This window comes from Hyaloscypha bicolor (genome assembly GCF_002865645.1).
Source record: "Hyaloscypha bicolor E unplaced genomic scaffold K444scaffold_17, whole genome shotgun sequence".
In the NCBI taxonomy this organism is placed as follows: domain Eukaryota; kingdom Fungi; phylum Ascomycota; class Leotiomycetes; order Helotiales; family Hyaloscyphaceae; genus Hyaloscypha; species Hyaloscypha bicolor.
Window position 1 is genome coordinate 1422435 of NW_020194519.1, and position 17268 is coordinate 1439702.

Genomic DNA, 17268 nt, shown 5'->3' on the forward strand with positions numbered 1-17268 from the left:
CACGTCCGCTACGTACCAGCTTCCCAGTGGATGGCTTCTCAGAGGAGGATCTTGGTAGGTGACACATTGAGAGAGAGATATAGTTGAACGAATGCCAAATCTCACGAGTTGTGAAAGGGTTTTGAAGGTGGATGTGAATGATGTCGGGGAGAATGATGAAGTTGGAAATATTAGCATTGTTCTACACGTTGATATACATTGAATGTCTCCTCCATGACCTCTTCCTGAAGTTTCCAACTTCTTTCGAGACTAGTCATGAATGTTATACCCCACATTTATGGCAGGATAGGGGACCTTAGAATCCCATCAGCCCGGCCAACCCAGTCATCTACACGAGCCTCTCTCTTGGATGGCTTCCGCCGACAGCTCAGAATATTTTGTACTCAGGACGTTGTCCTCGACTCCGGAGCCCCTCCGACCTTCTGCTGCACCTTAAATTACACCTCCCGTCTCAAGGAATCGCCTCGTAAATCTTGTCTCCAACCTGCGGTGGTTTCAAGAAATCCTCAGGCACACTATCAGGTAGCTGCCTCACCCTCGCCCACTCCCGAATCGCATCATAGTTTTTGCATTTGTGCTCGGTATTGAAATCCACAAATGCCTTGGGAGCTTCCGGATCCCACCAGACCTGCCCCAGCAATCCAGTATCCGGGGTACACATCAATTGCTGTCTGACGATATCCAGACAATGAGAGACATGATAACGAACGACCGTGCTGTTGTTAATGAAAGCACCTTCGCCTTTGGCGCGGTAGTAGTCGATATTGTAGTACAAGCCTTGCCGGACGAGATTGAGGCAATGAAGATGATGCAGACCTTCCACATTTGCGGGGAAGCCACCACCGTATTTGGGGTTGATTTGCACCTGATCGGGTTTGATTCCGGATTTTGGTGCTTCGTCGAGAGGAACTGCAATACCTCTGTCTGGGAGGCTGTTAAACTTTGTACACATTTGGCGATCTTAGAAAACTTACAGTCAACGCCTAATGCTTCCCATGCTGCATCGACTTCCGGGCTCCCGGGTTGTCGGTAGATATTCTCGTTCAGGAAAGAACCTTTGAATTTCACGGTGTGGTACGAATTATCGACCTCTTTCTGGATCGGAGCTTCGCAAAGTAAGTATCAGGATGTCATTTTGGTTGCATGTCTGAACTCACAGTAGTGCTGAACGTGAGCAAGACAAACGGCATCGATGTTGATTAACCAGCGGCTGCCAATCCAAGCTCCAAGTCCAACCAGACACAATGAGATGAGTGGGATCAGGACAATGGGAATCCAAATTGGGATCTTCCGGCAAGACTTTCTGTAAACTGCTTCCGAGTCACTTCCAAGCAATCTCTCGGAATCTTCTGATGGTTGAGAGCCATTCTCACTCTTGTCTTCAAGAGGACTGTAGATATGAGAATTCATTTTTACGATGAAAATAATGTGTAAGGAGCTCTGGGAGCTGTTTGATGCGGGGTCGAGCTTGAGAATGACTGGAGGGAAGGAGAGAGCACACCACTTTTGAGAGAAGGGCATCTCGGGGTGGCTTTTCTGGCCCGTCAACCAGTCTCGTGTTGGCGGGGTAAGACCATGACTTCAAGGTCCTATCCTGACGCAATGGTACCACACGTGGTGCAGCTGCAGTTGTTTGCTTCTTCGTGTCTGCAGTCCAGACCTCTGGATAGTCCAGAAAACGCTATATGCAGCTGACCGGCAAAGTCCTTTCTTGCAATGCAAGAAAGGAAACCCAGTTTAGGAAAAGCTGGCAAGCGCCACCTCACAGCCCAACCAAGTCCGTGCCTTGGCGGCCTTGGCAGTCTTGGAGGGCCGAATACGTAGTGTAGTACTTGTAAGCAAAGATCACGCGCATGTGTAGCAGTGAGAGTCGATCAGATACTACTGTAACCTCGCGCCTTCGTATTGATTGTGCATTTCGATGCGTGGCTTCGAGGTGTTTGGTTTGCGAGCTACCGGTAGTTTTGACCGCCAGTTCTGGAGAATTGCCTTGGGTTTCTTGGGTTTGATTTTTGAGGGGATTTTGAGTGGATTTCTTTGGTAAGACTTACTTAGTACATGTTGGTTGTCGGACATACAAAAGCCATGGAAAGGCTGAAAGCTGAAGTGGCACGGCAGGAGAGCCACAGATCGGCGGCGCCCATGACCCCGCACTGCCGGAGAGAAATCCCCTGTCACGTCAGTGGCCTGTTTCCCTGCAGAACGCTAACCAGCCGCTAAATAGACGAGCTTCGTGAAGTAACCTTAACTAAGCTTATTTCATGCAAACCCGTATCTAGAAATAGACGAAAAGATCCCCCAGATCTTCTTCCTGTGCGAACACGCTTACACGCTTCTGGGGCCGAGGAGTCGGCCACATGGCCCAATTACGAGGTATTGTCTTAGTAATCGTATGTTGTCCAGATCCTTCTGGTAAGATCTCGCTAGTGCGGAATGTGGAATCGCGGGGTACGGACAGGATGTTCAACGTCACTTCAACCGGGCTCTGTAATGTCCGTGTTTTGGCCTTCCAAAGTTCTGTTAACATGTTCGTATTAAGAATCATGATTTTCCCATTTTGGGAGGGTAGCCCGACTCCGAAGAGCCGAATGGGTTTTTGATCTCCAAGCCACCAATTGCTCGTCTCGCGGCAAGCTGCATTCCGACCTCCAAACAAACAAGTGTTGGCTCTGAATATGCAGGCCCCGCAAGAGAATGCCACACCGATTAGTGTATTTTGCTTCCCGGTGATCAGCTGCAGATTCTTACTCGTTAGAAAAGCTGCGCCAAGACACAGCTGTCAAAGAAGTGTGGCAGGGCTGGCTTTTTGCTTCTTCCATACAAAGTATATCGCGTTGCAGATGCGGTCTTACATGTGGCGGCCAACATCCAGTGATACGGGCCTTTTCGTAAATGGAAACTATAGTACGTACTATCGTGTGATGGTGCTCACCGCAGCGCCAGGCATTCAGAACCAACTGAATCTGGCAAGGCTTTGGATGGTTACTTGCCATTGGAAACAGCTGTTGCTCGTCATAGATGCCCCTCACTCCAAAGCTTGAGCCGTATCGTCCGTATATATTCCGTCAACCCACTCGAGGTCACCCGTTTCCTTCCTCTCAGCTCCCAATCACATCCAATTTCCCCTCTTTCCCATCCCTCATACTTCCTATCCTTTCTCACATCTCTCAATTACTCAGTCAACATGCGTGTCTCACAAGTTGCTCTCCTAGCTGTTGCCTCTGCGGTTTCTGTTTCCGCAATCCCAACGGACTACGGAAAGTATCCCAGTAAGTCTTGTCTTCAACTCAAACAACATCTCTGACAGAGGCATAGACTATGGGACATATGGCAAATATACCGACTATCCTCCACCACCTCCCCCACCCACCTCATACAGTCCGTATGCCTCATACGGCACATACAAGCGTGATGCCGCTCCTGAGCCAATTCCCGAGCCAGAGGCTGCTCCGGTAGACTATGGCAAATATCCGAGTACGTACTTCTCTCCCCTCACCCACAACAGACCTCTAACAAAGTGTAGACTACGGAACCTACGGCAAATACACCAACTACGCTCCCCCTCCCCCACCACCAAAATCATACAGCCCATACGCTACATATGGTACATACAAGCGTGAAGCCGAAGCTGCTCCAGAGCCAGAGCCAGAGCCAGAGGCCGCCCCGGCAGACTATGGCAACTATGGCAAATATCCCAGTATGTGCTTCTCTCCCCTCACCCACAACAGACCTCTAACAAAGTGTAGACTACGGCACTTATGGAAAATACACCAACTATCCACCTCCTCCACCACCCCCAAAGTCGTACAGCCCTTATGCAACCTATGGCACGTACAAGCGTGAGGCTGAGGCAGATCCCGAGCCGGAAGCAGCACCAGCTGACTATGGCAACTATGGCAAATATCCCAGTAAGTGCCCCTCTGTACTTCTTCTTTCAACTTTAATGCAAGGACATCTCTGATTGAGAGTTTCAGACTATGGCACCTACGGAAAGTACACCAACTATCCACCTCCTCCACCACCCCCAAAGTCGTACAGCCCTTATGCTACCTACGGCACCTACAAGCGCGAGCCGGAGGCTGCTCCGGCCCCAGTTCCCGAGCCAGAGGCGGCACCAGAAGCTGCTCCCGAAGCTGCACCGGAAGTTGTCGAGGTTCAAGCATGAACATTTCGGCCGAATGCTGGGTATGGAGAGTTGGAAAAGGGGTTGGAGAGTGTAACGTGGGGCGATTTTGGGATGATGAAGTGAGCATACGAAATGGGCAATGGCAATGTTTACATGAAATGAGATTTGGAATTGAACGAACATAGACAGTCCTTACGATAAAGATAATGTTTTTAAACTAGTTAATGAATTTGGTCGACTGGAATGCTTGCAAAACTCTTTGGACCGAATCGTGCACTTTTTGCACCCAATGTGAGCAGAATACATCGGATGATAGCATTCTTTTCTGGAGAGGCGTGCTTTCTTCCGACTTACACGTTTCTAGACATCCAACAAGTTGTGGTACATTCAAATTGTTCTCCACCCACGTGTCAGGGATCGCGCCTTCAAAACCGCCATCACTGAATCCACCCCAGCCTCTTCCCAAAGAAACTCATCCCCCCAACCGCCGCCGTAATCCCCGTAAAAACAATCAGCTCCCCATACCCACTCCCATAACCAGTCTTCCTTTTCCACGCCTCACCTCTCAACAGCGCCTCACTCAATGGCCCACTGAGCACCGACCCCACGCCCCTCCCTGCACTCGTAACACCGAGCATCATGCCCACATCAGCGCTATAATCGTACCTCTTCACCAACTTGATGATCCCCGCGTTCGTGCTCACAAAGCCGCCTGCAAAGAAGCCATACATGATGCTAAACACCACTAACAACGGTAACGCAGTGGACAACCCCCAGAGGATGAAAACAGAGGCGGTAGCACCGATGGTGGACAACAAGATCACGGTTGTGACATGGAAGCGATCGATCAGCATACCCATGATAATCGTCGCAAACACAGCAGCGCCATTCAGGAGCGCGACGAGCAGGGAGCCGGTGGCAGGAGACAATCCGAGGTGTGCGGCGAAAGTGGGCAGGTAGATGGAAGGGAGGAAGTAGCCTAGGCTCTCAACCACCACTCCTGCCTGCAGGAGCCAGAAGCTGGGAGACTTGAGGAAGCCGAGGCCGTAGCGGGGGGAGTGGGAGATTGCGGAGGTGGGGAGGCGCGGACGCAGGAAGTAGAGGAGGGGCATGGAGAGGATGAGGATTGTTAGGGACCAGATGCGGAGGGTGGTGCGGAAGCCGTAGGTTGAGAGGAGGGTGTTGAGGAAGAAGGGGATTATCAGACCGGCTGCTCCAGTTCCTGCCTTGGAGATGGTTAGAAAGTGCTCACTTGGAAGAAGAGGAGAGGGGGTTTACCCATAATACGCCGAATGCGAGACCTTTGCGTTGAATGAACCATTCATCGACAAAGAGCAGGGCTGGAAAGTAGACGATAGAGCCACCGATGGCATATATGACACCTTGATTGGCGATGAGTTGATTCACGTTGTTCGCGAAAGAGGCGGCAACGAGGCCGGCGGACATGATGGGAATACCGATCCATTTGGAAGTGTTCGCAAGATTTGGCCAGTTCTTATATGCTGGATATAGGAGCAAACCAGCCATATACATAATACCCTGCCAAAATTAGAAAGGACAAAGACAACAAATGGGGTTTGGATATTTCTACAGTAGCAGTCGTTCCTATAATTGCAATTCCCGAAGGCTGACTTGAAAATGGTTCATGTGTAGTATAGTACTCTTGAAAGACACCAAACGAGAATGGGAAGCCTGCAAAGATGTCAGAAAAGCACAGCGAGCTTTACAGTACTTCTGGTGCGGACAGATTATACTGACCCCACACGAGAGCTTCAACCACGAACCCAGCAACTAAGAACAAAATAGCATCTTTCCCTTGATCCGCTGGTGGGAGTGAGAATTCGTGGTGATTTGGCTCATCCTGAGGATGCTCAGTGCCATTATCCTGGACGTTGCTGCCCAAGAAACTGGACAAATCGCCTAATACGATATCATTTTGAACCTCCATCAATTGAATGTGGCACCTGTTTGGGATTTTTTAATATAAGAAAGATTCTTTAACAGAGCAACTGCAAGGGAAACAAGAAAAGAAAAGTGGGGAAAAAGACAACTGCCCCGCCATACCCCACTTCTTGCAAGCTAGCGAGTGAGTCAGTGGGAAATCGTTGTGAGTGGTTGTTTTCGGGGCAATGTCAGCACTTGCAAGGGGGAAAGGGCGCTAAGTCTAAGAGGGGTGAATCCCGACCTGTGGGGTGTGCTCATGGGAAATGATTCTTATTTCCATCCTGAACCTACATACTCCTGAACCTGGCCGAACAATTGGTCTTTGAGAAGCATTGTTATAAGGAGTTTTAAAACTCCTAACTCCGTGGATATGCATTCCAGCCAGATTCAGTGACACTCATGGTGCCTTTTTTTTTTTAAGTCACGTCACCGTTTAATTCGTCTTGAGCTTGATTTGGACATATTGGCCAAATTATAAATAACAAGTGTACACGCCATAATGCTTGTAGTAATCCATCTGAAGGAGGACATCTTTTGGGTGCTTTTGAAGTTGGTTGAGAATTACCCCTATCTCGCCTCGCTTAACTCGTAACAACCGAGCATCAAAAACATCCAAAACACCCCCCCAACATATTTAACACAAGACCCTCTCAAAAAAATTAATCGATCAGAGTGGCAAAACAGTTCGGCACACCGCCTTCTTTTGAAGGTCTTATGTTACGTGTGCTTACATCTGCCCTGGATTTCCAGGTAGAGTTGATATTAACGAGCTGCTCTTAACCGCTCTGACTCGCCAGTCATTCGCTAACGTACTTGGGAAAGTGAGGTACCGTTCAGCCACGAAGCCAGTGAGTATGAATGTAAAACTTCTTATTTGAGTATATACGACTTATATTCAATCTCGGTCGCTAAACGCATAAACGTGATGCCGAGTACTAGCATTCAGCCAACTTCATGCTACCAAAATCAGTTACTGCACCCCTTTTCTGCCTTCGATTTCAAGATATGCCCAACAATGGATCGTCACAACATCTCCATATTGCTGACTCAAAGACGGAATATTGTTTGCAAGAGAATGGCATACATGAATTTGTGTTCTAAGCGCAAGTTGCATCTTTGTGACCAAGGTCTCAGTAAATGGGTGACGGATTTTTAAGAAATGGGGGACGAACGACACCAGGTGAGAAGAGCAATGAGGAATATGCATATAAAGGAGGGTGGTTAGGTACGTCTCTACTACTATGATTTTTACGAAGTTGTTCAATGTGACAATAGCTTGAATCTTCTGGCGATTATGGGGGGTCGCATATCTGTACTTTCGATTTCGTCCCTCTCTTTCTGGTTGTCAAGGACAGCTTTGCTGTCAATACCGTCAACGTGTAACAATTCCTGTGCAAGAATGGGTGATTTCTGTTTAGAGTCTGAAGATAGAGGTGGATGTTGAGAAAGATCCGGAGCAGACAAGAGGTCCAGCAGCCCGCGATTTTATGTAATAAAAGGGTTGGGCTAGAGGTCTCCGAGAGAGAAGAGGACTACACCCTCGTATTTACAAGATTTAACGGCCCATATGATTTAAATTCTTGTTGGTTAAAGATCCAGGCACATCCCGGCTTCTTTGGGGATATGGACGGTGATTAGATTTCGAATCACACGCAACTTGGAACGGACTCTCCTTGCATCTCTCCTCGGTGTCTTCGTTCGCTCAAAATTTGCATCCTTCACGTTTACTGTATGATTTTAGCTGGTTTAACAGACCGTAGTGTGATTTCATCTAGCAGGAGCATTCCTCCCTGCTCGGTTTGTATTTCCCAAAGCCGTGTACCCTTAAAAGATGCCAGCACCCCTCCAAAACGCCATCAAATGCCGCCACGCATGCCATCCCAAAACCAGCTACGTAATTAAACAGCATCCATGTCCTTCAACGCCCCGGCCAGCCGTCTATAATCTCTCAGCAACTCTAGAACCTCGTTGATCTTCAGGTCACCCGGATTTTGCAATTCCATGAACTTCTTGATCGGTGGTGCGATCTTGGGTATTTCTTTGGGTGGTAGGGCTGGTGCTAGTTCGGGGAATGTCTAGAGCTGTCAGCTTGGAGTACTTGTAAGTGCAAGTAGGGGGCTTACCGAAGTCAAGTCAGCGACACCACCATCCGGTATCGGCGGTTTGGGTGTCACTGGTGTAGAAGTAGGCGTGGTACGCCCAAAGCCACGCATCATGCCCATTCCCGCAATCCTATTCATAGGATTGAGAGAGTTTCCAAGATTCCGCATTGACTCCACAATAGCAGGGTTTGCTGAGGGAGCTGCTAGTGGGTGAAGTGGAGAAGGAGACTTCTCTCCTTCTTGAAAGGCAACTTTCTTGTTGCTTCCAGAGCTTCGAATGCTGTCCGAGCTCCTATCTCGAGCCAATCCTCGCCCACTGATCATACTCAGGACATTGTCAACCGGCTTTGCACCCGAGTCGCTGCGATTTCTCACACTTGGCTCGGGGGTGTTGAGAGAGCTGCCACCACTAGCAGATCCATCATCTTCGGGAGGAGGTGTGCTGATTAATTTTCGAGCATCATCGAGGGTTTTGGGGACAATGATCTCGGTCTTTTCCCCCGTAGTCTCATCTTGACGTTGTTGAAGCTTTCCTAGGAGGAACTTGTAACTCTCGCCAAGACTGCTGCCAATGGTCTTGAACCCTTGATCTGCGCCGTTGAGGACCGCATCTCCAGCGGCACCCAGAACGGCTGGTGGTTGGAACATGTCGCTGAGTCGCCGACTGTGGGTTTGAGTCGAAGGGCGAAGGCCAGGGGGCGATGGCTCGGCTTTGGTGAGCGTTGGGCTCGCATTTATGTCGCTAACTTCAAGAGTTGCTGGTCCCGAAGGGGTGAGTGGCAGAACCATTGGATCTGGCTTCTCCAATCTTGGAGTGCTTGGTTTTGGTGGTCCAGATGGCACCTCATCTGCTCGAAGACTTGCAAGGTCAACTGTTTCAAGGAAAGTGATCGCTGCTTCTAGGTTCGTCAAACAGTACGCGGCTTCCCCGTCAATCTTGCTTTCGTTTCGAAATCTCTGGATAAAGTATAAGTTGCTGATCACATCAATCCCTTCCGGCCGAGACGTAATGAGTGTGTAGATCAACATGGGCATGATCTCGTCCGCCGATGAGGATGGGTGGAAGTGGGCCAAGGTATCGACGATACACCTGTGGGCGGCCTTTAGGTGTTGAAGCTTCCCGAGAGGATATTTCTCCTTATTCATGGCGAACAGCTCTTCCCTGGCCCCTTCAAGCCATTGGCGAACCTCCTTTTCCTTATTCTCTACAGCATCTGGGTCTGCACTGGCCTCTTGACCCACATCCACTCCTAAATCTGCCAAACCAATGCCCACCACAGACAAGGCCATTGTCTTCGACCGTAACTTCTCGTCTTGTGCTTCATCCTGTGTGCTCCTATGTCTCCATATGCGTTCGTATATGCGCTCACAAACTCTCCTTTCAACAGCTTCTTCTAAAGCTACCCTCTTGTGCTCAAGAACTTTCCGTGCTCGTTTCCTACCAGCTATTTCTTCAGCGGTCAACATCTGCTGATCAGAATCTCTCCTCTCAGGTGGACCCTTTGGTCGATCCTTGCTACTAATCGAAACCGCCTTTGCCCTTAATTTGCTTGCCGTCGACGAGAGTGATGAAACAGAGGGCGCCGGCGAACTCTCCCGGTGCTGCCGTGAGGATAAGGCAGAGATATGGGTGCTGATATGAGTAGCAGCGATTGCATAAAAGTCCTGGAACAAACCGGACAGCTTGTCGACAGAGGGTGGTGTGGGGTGTACTTTCGCTGACAGGGAGTCTATGAAACTAGAGAAGACTCAGCAACTGTAATTATTCGGTTTCAAAAATATACTGACGTATCACTCAAACTCGCAAGCTCTACTGGTAGCTCATCAAAGTTATCGGGGAGCTTCCCCGACCCCTCTATCGGTGTCCCTGTGTCATCTTCGTCCTCCTCCTCCTCGTGAGTCTGGAATGTATCCGGTTGAGCTCGAGGCTTCGTATTTTCCCTCGAGACATTGGCCATAACTTTCTCCGGTATCACTCCATTCTGTATCGTGCTCGCTCGTGTCAGACGGTCCGGACTTGGTGGTTCGGTTCGGGTGAAGCTCTTGGATAAATGTAATGGACGAGGGCGTTGGCTGTCGGTCTTTCTTGCGTTTGCAGATGCCATGAAATCTGGCAGAGCGCACATTCTGTTATTAGATATTGCCTGCATTGTGGAATGGATATTGAGAGAAGAGTTGAAGGGATGTCTTTACCTTATGAGCTCTTGGCCAAAGATGACGCATGAACTTGTATGTGCCTGAAACTCTCAGAGGATCAAGTCGGGTGGGTAAACGAAGGTGTTGCAAGGAAATGAGATGTGGAGAGGAAGGAAACAACTATTACATCGCCACCAGCCCAGGGGTCATCCACGAGGAGAGCATTGATTCTGTGATATGTTCCGTGGATACCGAAGAGCAGCTGAGTCGAGCTTGAGTCTGGCAGTTGGGATGACGCGGTTCGACAAAGGCTGCGTATATTTAGTCACCGTGTAGATCTGGTCCTCCAGCGATTCGTTAAAAGATCCGCGATCCCTGTGCCTCAAGACATGTGACGCAGCGCCTCTGATGGTGCATGCATGCGGAGTACAATCATTCTCTCCCTCTCCCTCCATTTCTCTTCAACTATTTTCACACTTTGTTTTGAACATGCCGCTGCACCGGAAACCACATCCCGAGTGTACTTCTGCGGGTAGAGTCACTGCTCGACTGCTACTTTCTTTCCTTGCCTTATCAAGTCCGATTGCTGCCTCCACACGTCAACAACAGCCCGACCCCATACTCCCACCACTGCTTCCACAACCCAACGTCCCGACTTCTTCAGGCAAGGAACACTCCTTTGTAAGTTTGAACATATCTGTTTGTAGTTGTGTGCTAACTTTAAGATGCAGACATTACGACATGTTTTCCTCCATGGAGACCTCGACCGCCCCGCTGTCCACAGAAGGCACGACATTTCAAAGGACGAATCACCACTATGGATAGAATCAGATTGGGGGCTTATAGAGGAGGCACCGAAGCCGTTGCTGGCACGAAGCAACCTGATGAAAATACATCGATTAAAGGACCGCCATCCATCAGTCGTCGATCCCCTGGTGGCTGCGGCCCGAGAGTATCCCGGAGTATGGACATCACAACTGGATGCTTGGTCTATGGACGAAGTGGATGGCCCTGATGTATCGCATGTTGAAACAATCTTAACGTTTGCTCAAATGGCAGCAAATGCCTACGTACCGGTTCCGAACGAGGGGGACTGGAAGGATGTCAACGGAGGTTACAACAGAACCGATGACTATGGCTTTGGATGGGATGGTAATGGCCTCCGAGGATACTTATACGCCGACGAGACCAATTCAACCATTGTCATCGGGGTCAAAGGAACGACCCTTGCCATCTGGGATGGAGATGGAACCACCACAAACGACAAAGAGAACGACAACCTGTTCTTCAGCTGCTGCTGTGGTCAACAAGGAAATTACTTATATCGCCAAGTCTGCGATTGTGCCCAAGGCACATATACCTGCAATATAAGTTGTCTGAAGCACAGTCTGAAGAAAGAGGATCGATATTACGCGGCTGCCAGGCATTTATACAACAACGTCACGGCCCTATATCCGCATTCCAATGTATGGATGGCTGGTCATTCTCTTGGAGGTTCCGTCAGCGCTATGATAGGCCTTACTTATGGAGTACCCGCCCTCACGTTTCAGGCAGTCCCCGATGCTCTACCAGCAACCCGACTTGGTCTTCCTGTACCGCCAGGGGTAAATCCGGATAAACCTGCGCAACGAGAATTTACAGGCGCTTATCACTTCGGCCATAACGCAGATCCCATCTATATGGGGACCTGTAATGGAGCTACAGCATCCTGTTCCTATGCTGGCTACGCACTTGAAAGTGCTTGCCACAGCGGAAGAGAATGTGTGTGGGATGTCGTCAATACGAATGGAACAAGGGTCTCAGTCATCACCCACAAGATTATCTACGTTATTGAAAACGTGATCAAGAAATGGGTGCAAGCGCCGGAGTGTAAATTTACACCGGAATGCTATGACTGCCCGCTCTGGAAAGAAGTTACTGGCAACAAGACTCAATCCTCGACCTCAACATCGTCTTCCTCTACGAAGACTAGAACGCGAACGTCGACATGCCAGACTCCTGGATGGTGGGGATGCTTGGACGAGACTACAAAGACGAGTCTTGTCACCTCAACGACCACCACGACCACCACAACTACCACTTCGACTTGCAAGACTCCAGGATGGTTTGGCTGCAACGATGAAACGACGACTACGACCAAGCCTCCTACAAGCACCGGTACTCCAACTTCAACGGAGACTTGCAAGACGCCTGGATGGTTCGGTTGCAATGATCTAGCTTCAACATCGCTAGCCTCAATCCCTTCAAGTACTCCCACTTGCAGTACACCGGGATATATCTGGGGATGCAAAGACACTACTACCACTACGCAATCCCATAGCATAACCTCAGCACCGGCTATGCCAACTTCAACCTCGACACCGAGTCCCCCACCTAGCCACAACTCGCATTGTGTGAGAAGGAGCTGGTTAGGATTCTGCAAAGAATGGTCAACGAATTATGAATGGAGAGAAGAAATCTAGACTGTATTTAGGAAATAGAGGGAGATAACATCCAGTCGTCGGACGGAGCACACAACGGGCGTTTCAGGTCGGGTTTGGAGCCAGGGAGTTTAGCATAAATGCATCTAGCAATTTACAAACAATGATACCGCTTTTACAGCACTTTCCCTACTTGTGGACCCACTCAGCTTTCTTCTTCTCCGCAAAAGCCTTCATCCCAATCTTCTGATCCTCACTGCCAAACAAACTATGGAAAACCCTCCTCTCATACTCCACCCCATCTCTCAATGGCAGATCTTGACTCTTATTCACCACCTCCTTAGCAGCCATAACCGCCACTTTACTATACCCCGCAATCGTTTCCGCCGTCGCCAAACTCCCCTCAATCAACTCCTCCCAAGTAGGGAACGTTCTGGCCGCAACACCCCACTCAAAAGCCTCCTTCCCACTAAAGCTCTTCCCCGTCAAAATCAGCTCCATCGCCCTCGCCTTCCCAATCGCCCTCGTCAGTCTCTGACTTCCTCCCGCACCGGGAATCGTGCCCAACTTAATCTCCGGCTGTCCAAAATTCGCTGTTTCCGTGCAATACAGGACATCACACATAAGTGCTAGTTCGCAGCCTCCGCCGAGTGCGTGGCCTGAGACGGCGGCAATTATGGGTTTTTTGATGGTGGTGGTTAGTTGAGACCAAGATTCTATGAAGGAGGTTGTGTAGGCTTCGGAGAAGGTGAGGGTGCTCATTTCTTTGATGTCTGCACCTGCGGCGAACGCTTTCTGGCTGCCGGTGAGGAGAATTGCAGAGATATCTGGGCTTTGGTCGAAGGCTTGGAGGGCGTGATTAAGTTCGTCGATGAGGGGCGTGGAGATGGCGTTGAGGGCTTTGGGGCGGTTGAGAGTTACTAAGTTATTGTTAGTGCTTGTATTCAAAGGGAGGGAGACGAGAGAAGAGGAATTGGGGAAATGGAGGGCGGTCTACTTTGCCCTACTCCTGGCCGTGGCTCCGTCGTTTGAATGAAGTCGTAGGATTTCACTGACCAGGCAGAGTAAGTACGAGCTATGGCAGGAAGAGCAGAAGTTGAAGCTCTGAATCGAGAGGCAATTGGCCTCATACTCATGAAAATAGCCATCTTTACTCTTTTTAACTGTAAATTTCTGCTCAATTCAGATCCTCACTTGGTGCACTTATTAAAAGAAGGAAGGAAATGTCGAGTCAATGGAAAAACCAGCTCCCAAGTCAGAAACATGCAGAAAGATCAACCCACCATCATCAGTTAACATCCGACTTGCCGACGCAATGCGAACTCGGCAGGTGCTGCCCTTGCCGAACCCCTGCTTTCTATCACGTGGAGATCAGCGCTACGGCAAAAAGAAGGGCCGTCCCTACTTCATTTTCGACAGCCAAATCTGGACGGACCAGCGTGTCGATTCAACCTTAATACGAGGCCCTCCAACCCCTTTGCGCCACCGCCAACAATTCTCGAAATCACCATCTGCGAAGCTTTTGCTCCTTTGCGATACTATTCGAAAGGTATCTTCGTGTTGAGAGAAAGAAGAGTGGGAAAGATGGATTCAATGGAGCCTGAGCAGACCCCTTTTGCGGCTGTGAGCGCGCATACCTCGAGGCTTCAACGAGTAAGTCTTGCTTGATGTTATCGACTCGAGGATTCATAAGAGGTTCAGAGATGAATTTGGACTGACAATGGATGGGAATAGCAATATCAAGCATGGCTGGACAAATCGACTCCATATGTTCCGTACAGATGGATGGGAACCGTTGGGCTCCTCATGATTTTCTTCTTGAGAATATTCGTCGCGCAAGGATGGTACATCGGTACGCTCTCTCTTCTCCCTATTTCTCCAGAAGCAAGAATTGTTAATGTTGGAAATAGTGGCATACTCGCTGGGAATCTACCTCCTGAACCTCTTCCTCGCATTCCTGCAACCCAAATTCGACCCCTCGAACGAAGCCATAGACACCGAGATGGAAGACGGCTCTGCCGGCGGCCTCCCTACGAAACAAGACGAGGAGTTCCGTCCCTTCATCCGCCGCCTCCCAGAGTTCAAGTTCTGGTACTCGGCCACGAGAGCTATTACTATTGGCTTTGTATGCACTTGGTTCTCGATCTTCGATGTCCCAGTTTTCTGGCCGGTTTTGGTAGTTTATTGGTTGATTCTGTTTGCTTTGACAAGTACGTTCCCTGGTCAAGAGTGGAGGTTGAGGGACATGCTAATGCAGAGTAGTGAGGAGACAGATCCAACATATGATCAAGTACCGATACGTCCCATTCTCGATCGGAAAGACAAAGTACAACAAGAATAGCTCTTAGCTGGATGGATTTTTCTTTACTAAAAGAGAGGGAGGGAGGCAGCTTGATGATTTGGTAACGGTATTGATGAGGAATCATCAGTTGTACAAAAATGTCGTATGTTTTCATGTAGAGAGCTGCATGAAGAGAGACTATAGTGCCTTTTTAATAATGCCTTCTCTGTCTCTCTATACTTAGGGTCTGTGGGCATAAAGGTTGGGGTCGGGCTAGACGCTTGACAAAAGATAGAATATGGTACAATCGGAGCTATTTGGCCCCGTCCTCTGGCATCGGTGATATTTTATGATAAACGTTGAATTGAGATGTATTAGTGGCTGCGGCATTTCTTGAGAGGTGTGGGTGAGTTCTTGGTGGTGTGGCTTTGATTGTTGTTGTTCCTGAGAGCACTTCGGAGCTTTTGGAAATATGAGTTTCTCCTTCTTGCCCCAATTCTTGTGGCATGTGTTCAAAGTTTTCAAATGGTTACTGTCTAGTCTCTTTGCTGTAATCAATGAAGGTGCTCATCTCATTCCATCGGTTTATGCTCCAATTTCGCCGCTACCAATAAACAAATGACAAGATCTTAACTTAAGCAGGAGCACACGAAATTCAGCACAAAACTTGAGGAAGAATGAGGAGTTTTGGCGACTCCACTTCAGCCTCGTCAAAACCGCGCTAGCCATTGCTTGAAAACGCAACGACCCAAAATATTGAGCCCAAGTCAACACACACTCCCGAGTCACAATCGCTTTGTCAACGACACCATGGCGTCTTCCTCGTCGCAGCGTATGATCCATCAGGATTATATTGCTAGAATACGATACTCCAATGCCTTACCACCACCGCCCAACCCCCCGAAGCTCCTCGACATCCCCAATACTGGCCTTGCGAGCGGACAATACACAACGCCTGGCTTTGCATCGCGGCTCGCGCGAGATCAGCCACTAAATATTGAAGCTGATGCCGAGCTTGGTATGCCATTAGATTTGGTGGGAATGCCAGGTATCTTCGATGGCGATGAGAGTTGTAAGTGAAGCACATTTCTTACGTCCAGGCGCAAATGCTCAGGTTCAACTTCTAGCTATCCAAGCTCCATTGCATCCTCCGCAACCTCACCCTCATGATCGCGCCCTTCTTCGACCTTTATCAACACTCGGCAAGCCGAAATTCTCGGATTCTGGGGTGTCCTTCCTGCGGCGTACTGAATACATTTCGTCCTATACCTCCAAATCACGCTTCGAATCTACAACATCAAGATCCTTGATCGACAACACCGGGAATCGCGCCAAGAGAGCGCCGGGGAATATTGACAAGGATTCACCAGAATACATCAAAAGCCAAGCAGTGAAGAGCTTCCAAATAGCAGCAAACTACCTCAAGAATCCGAACCAAGTCCGCCATCCAACGAAACGCAATGTCAAGCTCCTCGACGCCAACCCCCTTCTCCCTGATCTCGACTCTTTCCCCGACGCCGGCGGCTACGTAACCATAAAATTCATGACCAACCCCGTCCCACCCAGCACAACTTACGACATCCGCCTGGAAAATAGCTTACTGAAGCCCATGGATGTGACAGAAGAAGAAGAAGCCGCGAAAGCGGCAGCAGCAGAACTCTATAACAAAGACCCGGAACGCTACCCACCACCAGACAACACCATTGAGTACGAATTCTTCATGACCGACACGCAGTCCGAGGCGTTGGCATTCAAACGCAAATTCGACGCCCTGGATCCAGAGAAAGATTCCGAGGAGATATATACGCAGAAGAATGGTGCTGGAGATGGTTGTATCCGCTTCAAGCGGGTACGCGCCTATGAGAGCGCATTCGCTACAGGCTCGGCGGCTGAGAAGTACGAGGAAGTCATCATCGCTGTTCATGATGGCAAGGATGGACTAAGGCAGAAAGGAGCGTACTATTATCCCATTGTGCAAAAGAGCGGTATCCGGCCTCAGAGACAGAAGAATATCGATGCGCGGAGGAGGTTCGCGCAGGAGGAACCGAAGAGACAGACGGATTTCCTGGATATGAGGGTCGACGAACCGTTTGAGGATCTGAAGGGTCAGAGAGATGTGTATCGGACGGAGCCGTTCGGGCACGAGGTGGAGGAGGAGGGGGGAGACGCGGGTCAAGCGGATGGGACGACGGAACAAAGAAATGATGTGGAGAGTCAATGAGGTTTGGGGAAATTAGGGCAATTCGGGAGAAGAAAGGT

General features: G+C 49.4%; 8 protein-coding genes across 8 annotated transcripts; 4 read left to right on the forward strand and 4 right to left on the reverse strand.

The window, feature by feature from the left end:
* Positions 1-451: 451 nt before the first annotated feature.
* On the reverse strand, positions 452-1107 carry K444DRAFT_520607 (uncharacterized protein; the record flags this gene model as incomplete). Its single annotated transcript, XM_024874054.1, has 2 exons — positions 452-924; positions 975-1107. Coding segments are annotated over 2 exons (606 nt in total), but the record flags the coding sequence as incomplete, so codon positions are not given.
* A 1980-nt stretch (positions 1108-3087) lies between these two features.
* On the forward strand, positions 3088-4364 carry K444DRAFT_209055 (uncharacterized protein). The gene is made up of 5 exons (XM_024871068.1): positions 3088-3269; positions 3316-3474; positions 3524-3697; positions 3747-3908; positions 3975-4364. The coding sequence occupies exons 1-5, from the start codon at positions 3185-3187 to the stop codon at positions 4163-4165; spliced, it is 771 nt and encodes a 256-aa protein (XP_024741821.1). The 5' UTR covers positions 3088-3184; the 3' UTR covers positions 4166-4364.
* K444DRAFT_582470 (putative MFS monocarboxylate transporter) lies at positions 4150-6118 on the reverse strand. Its single transcript, XM_024877795.1, has 4 exons — positions 5885-6118; positions 5718-5818; positions 5405-5665; positions 4150-5352 (listed from the first exon to the last, which is right to left on the reverse strand). Exons 1-4 carry the CDS (start codon positions 6072-6074, stop codon positions 4564-4566), a joined length of 1341 nt encoding a protein of 446 aa, XP_024741822.1. The 5' UTR covers positions 6075-6118; the 3' UTR covers positions 4150-4563.
* Positions 6119-7582: 1464 nt separating this feature from the next.
* On the reverse strand, positions 7583-10592 carry K444DRAFT_554315 (uncharacterized protein). The gene is made up of 4 exons (XM_024876645.1): positions 10366-10592; positions 9961-10282; positions 8194-9910; positions 7583-8145 (listed from the first exon to the last, which is right to left on the reverse strand). Exons 2-4 carry the CDS (start codon positions 10275-10277, stop codon positions 7969-7971), a joined length of 2211 nt encoding a protein of 736 aa, XP_024741823.1. The 5' UTR covers positions 10278-10282; positions 10366-10592; the 3' UTR covers positions 7583-7968.
* Positions 10593-10720: 128 nt separating this feature from the next.
* K444DRAFT_582476 (alpha/beta-hydrolase) lies at positions 10721-12555 on the forward strand (the record flags this gene model as incomplete). The annotated part of the gene is made up of 2 exons (XM_024877796.1): positions 10721-10989; positions 11040-12555. Coding segments are annotated over exons 1-2 (1707 nt in total), but the record flags the coding sequence as incomplete, so codon positions are not given.
* Positions 12556-12849: 294 nt separating this feature from the next.
* Positions 12850-14007, reverse strand: K444DRAFT_608600 (ClpP/crotonase). Its single transcript, XM_024879417.1, has 2 exons — positions 13726-14007; positions 12850-13648 (listed from the first exon to the last, which is right to left on the reverse strand). The coding sequence occupies exons 1-2, from the start codon at positions 13874-13876 to the stop codon at positions 12918-12920; spliced, it is 882 nt and encodes a 293-aa protein (XP_024741825.1). The 5' UTR covers positions 13877-14007; the 3' UTR covers positions 12850-12917.
* Positions 14008-14168: 161 nt separating this feature from the next.
* On the forward strand, positions 14169-15573 carry K444DRAFT_582482 (RER1 protein). The gene is made up of 4 exons (XM_024877797.1): positions 14169-14381; positions 14463-14580; positions 14639-14938; positions 14991-15573. Exons 1-4 carry the CDS (start codon positions 14313-14315, stop codon positions 15074-15076), a joined length of 573 nt encoding a protein of 190 aa, XP_024741826.1. The 5' UTR covers positions 14169-14312; the 3' UTR covers positions 15077-15573.
* Positions 15574-15819: 246 nt separating this feature from the next.
* On the forward strand, positions 15820-17167 carry K444DRAFT_497118 (Paf1-domain-containing protein; the record flags this gene model as incomplete). The annotated part of the gene is made up of 2 exons (XM_024873295.1): positions 15820-16081; positions 16137-17167. Coding segments are annotated over 2 exons (1293 nt in total), but the record flags the coding sequence as incomplete, so codon positions are not given.
* Between the last annotated feature and the right edge of the window lie 101 nt (positions 17168-17268).

Excerpts from the sequence above, each read along its gene's own strand:
- K444DRAFT_582482 (XM_024877797.1), top strand. The coding sequence starts at position 14,313 with ATGGATTCAATGGAGCCTGAGCAGACCCCTTTTGCGGCTGTGAGCGCG. Across the intron at positions 14,382-14,462 it reads ATACCTCGAGGCTTCAACGA|CAATATCAAGCATGGCTGGA; the intron begins GTAAGTCTTGCT and ends GGATGGGAATAG. Across the intron at positions 14,939-14,990 it reads GATTCTGTTTGCTTTGACAA|TGAGGAGACAGATCCAACAT; the intron begins GTACGTTCCCTG and ends AATGCAGAGTAG.
- K444DRAFT_582470 (XM_024877795.1), bottom strand. The coding sequence starts at position 6,074 with ATGGAGGTTCAAAATGATATCGTATTAGGCGATTTGTCCAGTTTCTTG. Across the intron at positions 5,666-5,717 it reads TTATAGGAACGACTGCTACT|GGTATTATGTATATGGCTGG; the intron begins GTAGAAATATCC and ends TAATTTTGGCAG. Across the intron at positions 5,353-5,404 it reads TCGCATTCGGCGTATTATGG|GCAGGAACTGGAGCAGCCGG; the intron begins GTAAACCCCCTC and ends ACCATCTCCAAG.
- K444DRAFT_209055 (XM_024871068.1), top strand. The coding sequence starts at position 3,185 with ATGCGTGTCTCACAAGTTGCTCTCCTAGCTGTTGCCTCTGCGGTTTCT. Across the intron at positions 3,475-3,523 it reads AGACTATGGCAAATATCCGA|ACTACGGAACCTACGGCAAA; the intron begins GTACGTACTTCT and ends AACAAAGTGTAG. Across the intron at positions 3,909-3,974 it reads CAACTATGGCAAATATCCCA|ACTATGGCACCTACGGAAAG; the intron begins GTAAGTGCCCCT and ends TGAGAGTTTCAG.
- K444DRAFT_554315 (XM_024876645.1), bottom strand. The coding sequence starts at position 10,277 with ATGGCATCTGCAAACGCAAGAAAGACCGACAGCCAACGCCCTCGTCCA. Across the intron at positions 9,911-9,960 it reads CTTGCGAGTTTGAGTGATAC|TTTCATAGACTCCCTGTCAG; the intron begins GTCAGTATATTT and ends AGTCTTCTCTAG. Across the intron at positions 8,146-8,193 it reads GTGTCGCTGACTTGACTTCG|ACATTCCCCGAACTAGCACC; the intron begins GTAAGCCCCCTA and ends TGACAGCTCTAG.
- K444DRAFT_608600 (XM_024879417.1), bottom strand. The coding sequence starts at position 13,876 with ATGGCTATTTTCATGAGTATGAGGCCAATTGCCTCTCGATTCAGAGCT. Across the intron at positions 13,649-13,725 it reads ACGGCCAGGAGTAGGGCAAA|TAACTCTCAACCGCCCCAAA; the intron begins GTAGACCGCCCT and ends ACAATAACTTAG.